Here is a 5,759-nt window from a genome sequence, read left to right on the forward strand (position 1 = left end):
ATGCCGAACAAAAGGTGAAGGACATGATTCGACTCTCTATTGAAGGCATGCCTTCACAGTTTGACGGTGACTGTGAAGTTGATGCCATGCCTCCAGTTCTTGAGGATCCCAATGAAGTAGATGGTAAGATCATATTAAGCTTGTCCTGTATTTGCCTCCAACCTCAAATATAGGTACCTATATTTATTTTTCAGACAATTTTGTAATATTTGACGATGACAACGATGACAATTCATACTTTGTGACTGGTAAGATCATGTTACATACTTACATAATATAATAGTAATAATTTAATTAGCTTAGTATTTTTTTTTAAATATAATGTAAATAAATTGTTTCCAGTTATGCCTAATGAATTTCAATGTGACAAGTCTTTATCATTGACTTCCACAAACACCATTACTACACCAGGTATGTTTACTAAAGCTTACTATTGTACTCATATATAACGTTTTTTTAAATTAAATTTTTATATTGAATGACAATATTCTAGAATAGTTATCTATCTAGATACATTTATCTAAATGGGTATAAATTTTATCTAGATAAATTTAGGTATTGCACAACACTGCTAATAAATATATATTGTAATCCTAATATTAACAATTAGCAACTACTAAATCGTAACAGGTACCCATTATAATAGTAAAGATCAAAGATGTATCTACTTCGATAGCATCAATGTTTATTAATATGTATTTATTTCAGGTACAACTATCAGTCAATGGGGTGTGGTGACTCCTCAAAACTTAAAATCGAAATTGAGTACTCTACTCAGAACTCCTAACAGTGAGTTAACATAACATATAATTTCCATAATATTGATAACTAGAATTAAGGTATGTTGATGACTTGGATTTTTTTTTTCAGAAAAAAAAAAGTCGTACTGTCGAGGCAACTAAATTATTACATCATAAAGATCAGCTTATCGAATTGCAGATTAAATGTTTAGAGCAAGAGTTTGAAATTAATGAAGTGAAAAAGAGGAATGTAATTTTGGAAGAGCAAAAATTAAAACTAGAAATAGAACTACTAAAACAAAAATTACAAATGTAAATTTTTTTAAATTTTTTCACGTTTTTTACAATATCAGTTTGAATTTATTTTGTTAATCATAAAATTAAATAGTATAATTCTAAATATAAATAAAGTTAAATAAGTTTAAATAAAGTTAAAAGTTTAAGTTTATTCTTACGAGTATAGTAAATTGGCAAAGTGATCATTGATCAGCCTATCTCTCTCTTGCCTTCCTCTTGTTCCTACCAAATTACCAATGTGATTTTCATTAACATCATTAATAAAATTGTTTTCCATCAGCTCATCGTCTGGAAGTTCATCATGCATATCAATACATATGTTATGGATAACAGCACATGCAACTATAATGGCTTGTGTGTTATTCAAGCTTACTGTTAACCCTTTACTGAGTACAGGGAATCTTCGTTTCATAACACCAAAACATCTACAAAATCACAATGAATAAACGTATTTTCCAAATTTAGCATAGAGTATTTTTGAGTATTTTTTTTTATATTTACCTTTCTATTAAATTTCTTGTCCTAATATGGCTCTCATTATATAATTGCTGGCTTTGTGTGGTAGGGTTGAGCAGAGGAGTCATAAGGTAGGGCTTAACTTCATAGCCACCGTCACCTAAAAGGTAGCCTTTTATGACTCCTGTTTCAAATTTGTGTTTGATATTAGAGTTGTCAAAAATTATTTGATCGTGGCTTGATCCTGGCCATCGCGCCACTATGTCCATAATTTTGAGCCACGGATTGCAAATGCATTGGGTATTGATAGAAAACCAACCTTTCCGGTTCCTAAATACTTCTGCATTATCTCCACCTATACAAATTACGACAAACCATGTTTGAATAAAACAGAACATATTAGATGGCAATAGTATTTATATGTTATGCCTACCTGGTGACTGAATTTTTATGTGTGTGCAATCCACAGCTCCTATCACTCTACTGTGGCTGTAAAATCCATTGACTACCCTATTTCTATCAATCTCATTAGATGGGAATGAAATGAAATTTGGCCTTTGTATCGCTATGGCTCTGCAGACTTGGTGTACGTATCGACAAGCTGAGGATTCACTGACTCCAGTGAAGTCAGCAACACACAACAAAAACGAACCTGTAGCGAGATACCTCAGCATCATATACAATTTACTTGGAGGTAATATTGCTCTGTTCCTGAAACAAAAAAATAAATATTAGGTAGGTAAAGAAAACAAAATTATTTTTTATGGAATTAAAGTCTACTTACCTTGTAGAAGGAGGAGATATTTCATTTTCTATTAATCTCAATATTGTATTAAACGTTGCTTTTGAGAGGCGAAATCGATTAATAAAATCATGGTCATCGTACAGTTCAAGATAGTTGACCCTCTTGTAAAAAATTTTTGGTCGCCGTTGCATCGCAATAACTTCGTCATCAAATAATATTGTACGGTACATAATTAAAACGTCAAAAACTTCACAATAACAAAAACAAACAGACTTTTCAATTTTCATCAAAGCACAGAATGCAAAAGAAAACGTGTTTATACAACAACCGCTATCAATGGTTGTTTGTATCACGGTAAATCGTGATTGTAACTAAGAGTTAGCTCTTAACACTCAGAAATATTGGGGGTTAAATTCTGGAAGTAAAGATTTTCATTAACTTGGAGTTATCATCTAACTCGAGATCGTGAAATACGTTTTTCTCGCTAACTCCGAGTTACCGGTTACTCGCACTTTAACTCTAGGTGGTGAAACCGGCCATTAAAGATTAAAAATCAGTCCTATACTTATTAATAAGTCCCGGGCCTACCCGCTTGACACGCCTCTGACTAGTTCGTCCCCATTCTCCATCAGCACATGTGGATTTTAATAATTATACCAAATAATATATTATACAGATTACAGAAGTAAAAAACAATGAAAGTAAGTACTTACTACCTACTAGTTATAGTAGTTACTAGTGGCTAACTATATCTTATATATACATTGAGGAATTCATATAATTAAATATTTATTATTTATTTCATTAGTACCAAGTACCAAGTATTCAATATGAGTGAGGTATGGCAAGTTTTTAGCAAAGACGATGCTGGTCTTAAAGTGAAATGCTCAATATGTAAAAAGAAATATGCAAATCTAGGATCAAGTACAACGAACATGTGAAACCATTTAAAATTTAAACACAAGCCAAAATTTATTGAACCTGATCGAATTCGAATGAGATTATCAGGAAGTGCATTTAATCAAGACGTTTCCAATGTTTCCATAGACGAAGATGAGTAAGTAAACACTTATAACCTCTAATGTAGATCATGATTCAATATAGTAAAATATTAGTTCAATATACGTGTGGCTTAAAATAATTTTTTCCTCCGCTCGATAGGAACACTCGAACGATCTCCGCCAGCTACCGACGGCCCTTCTTGCCTCAGCTACGATCCGTGTCTTGTAAGTATAGCCATGGGAGTTAATGGTGTAAGCCAGCGGTTCCCAACCGGGGGTACTCGCGATGATCTCAAGGGGTACGCGAAAAAAAAATTGAGTAATGGCGGAAAAATATTGAATTTGGTTAATTTAAAACTATTCGTTTCGAAAATATGCAATATACGTTATTACAAATGAAAACTTGTGTCATACAAATAACAATTTTTCCTTATCTTATAAATGTGGATTACAGAGTATACAATACTACTTAGAATACTATCTTATTATATGGTAGGTTGCGGTGTTGGTGTGTATTGAACTTTGGCCGGTTTATATTGTTATCGCACTTTCGTACACACGGGTAAAACTTAATTTTATAATATATAATGGAATCAGTACGTCGATTGCTTTCAATCTGTGATTATTGTATGAAAACTTTTCTTATTTATATTTTATAATTCGTTATTTTCCATTGTTTTCAAATTGTTGTCGGTGGTTGCTTAATATTCTGTAATTTAATTTAAATAAGTACATTGTGATAAATATGGATCAATGGTTAAAAACTGGTATAATAAAAAAACTAGACCAAGTTGGAGAAAATATTCATTTAAGAAGTACTTCTCAAGACTTAGCTAAAGATTTGGTACAACATACAGAAAATGCACAGTCTTCAGTTCTTCAAAAAGGTAAAAAGAGAAAATACAATGATGAATATGTAAAATATGGATTTTCATATGTAGGAGATTTTGACTATCCTAAACCTAAGTGTATTGTGTGTGGTGAAGTATTGTCAAATAGCTTCATGAAACCTTCTCTGCTCTTAAGACATTTAGAAACAAAACACTTATTAATTTTTGGGTAGATATTAGAAACAAATAGAGAGCGACTCTCTGACAAGGCAATTGAGTTCCTATTGCCATTTACTAGTACGGAGTTGGTCGAAAGAGCGTTTTCTTCATATATCTTTATTAAAAATAAGTATAGAAATAAACTAAACGCAGCTCCAGATTTAAGATTATATATCACATCATTTGAACCTGATATTAAAAAATTATGTAATTTGAAACAAGGTCAAGGATCTCACTAATTATTTTCATTTCAATTTTTTGTTTATTAAATAAGTAAAATAAGTAATTTTTTTATGTGTCTTATTACTCAATATAAAAATATATACAATTATTGCATTATATTATATAATTGTTATTTTTAATTAAATGTTTTAAGAGTGGTTATGTGAAATTTTTTTAAAAATATAAAGAGGGGTCCAATCTAGAAAAATATTAAGCTTAGGGGTACAGAAGGAAAAAAAGGTTGGGAACCGCTGGTGTAAACGATCGAGAAAGACCGTCACGTCAATTATTGCTTCCTCGAAAATCGCATCGTACCCATCGTAAACCACGTGTAGTGTTACCTGTCTGTAAATTTGAACTATCGCAATTTGACTTGACCAATAAATTAAATCGCTCAGCTAATAAATCAAAATCGCGTTTGTTTATTCAATAACGAAGTTGGCCCACGAGATTACCTACTTGCGCGGCAGAATATTATAGGTAGTGTTTGTCATACTGACATACTGTATTCAGTATATGATCAGTGGGGACAAGTCTATATAGTTTAGCACCCACTCGAATTTTTCGATTTTTTTTCGAAAACCTATGTATTTCGAAGAGTTTAAAACCATGGTGTAAAAATTAATTTGCGAAAATGATTATTTTTGAAGTTACAGCCTTCCAAAGTTTGCGATTTTACGTTTATATGCATGCACGCAGCACTACTATAATGCCGCGCGGAGGACCATTTTTGTTATTTTTTTGTACTTACGTATTCTAACCTGTTTAAAACGATGGTGCAATAATAATTAACCCCCCGATTTTCTATGCAACACCTCCCCAAATGGGTCACAGGTTTAAGAAATTGGGTTTTTGTTGCACCGAGTCACAGAGCGGGGTCACTCGCTCGCTCGGACAATTAAAAACGAAAATATCCCCCGATTTGTTATGCAACACCTCCCCAAGTGTATCACAGGTTAGGCTCGGACCCCATACCCCCCGCGCTTAAATAGTAAACCTAAATAAATCAACGTTTTAAAAATGATGGCACCAATGTGAATGGCTAATTTACCTAATGTAAGTTTTCAGTTTATATTATAATCCATAAACACACTGTATTCAGACAAATAAAAATTATGAGATATGATAAAATGAGAAATGTATGGTTTGGTTTATATTATACAAAATAATGTAAATGTCTAAATTAGGTTTTATACCCAATTATAAAATAAGATAAAATGTGAAATGCATAGTATCGTTGATATAATAC

The 5,759-nt window shown here is 32.0% G+C and overlaps 2 protein-coding genes across 2 annotated transcripts; one reads left to right on the top strand and one right to left on the bottom strand.

Moving 5' to 3' along the window:
- Positions 1–1,191: 1,191 nt before the first annotated feature.
- Positions 1,192–2,468, bottom strand: LOC103312021 (putative nuclease HARBI1). The gene is made up of 4 exons (XM_008192006.1): positions 2,278–2,468; positions 1,927–2,204; positions 1,539–1,848; positions 1,192–1,462 (listed from the first exon to the last, which is right to left on the bottom strand). Exons 1-4 carry the CDS (start codon positions 2,466–2,468, stop codon positions 1,192–1,194), a joined length of 1,050 nt encoding a protein of 349 aa, XP_008190228.1.
- Positions 2,469–3,984: 1,516 nt separating this feature from the next.
- On the top strand, positions 3,985–4,527 carry LOC103312020 (zinc finger BED domain-containing protein 5-like). The gene is made up of 2 exons (XM_008192000.1): positions 3,985–4,224; positions 4,303–4,527. The coding sequence occupies exons 1-2, from the start codon at positions 3,985–3,987 to the stop codon at positions 4,525–4,527; spliced, it is 465 nt and encodes a 154-aa protein (XP_008190222.1).
- The last annotated feature ends 1,232 nt before the right edge of the window (positions 4,528–5,759 follow it).

This window comes from Acyrthosiphon pisum, chromosome X (assembly GCF_005508785.2).
Source record: "Acyrthosiphon pisum isolate AL4f chromosome X, pea_aphid_22Mar2018_4r6ur, whole genome shotgun sequence".
Taxonomy (NCBI): domain Eukaryota; kingdom Metazoa; phylum Arthropoda; class Insecta; order Hemiptera; family Aphididae; genus Acyrthosiphon; species Acyrthosiphon pisum.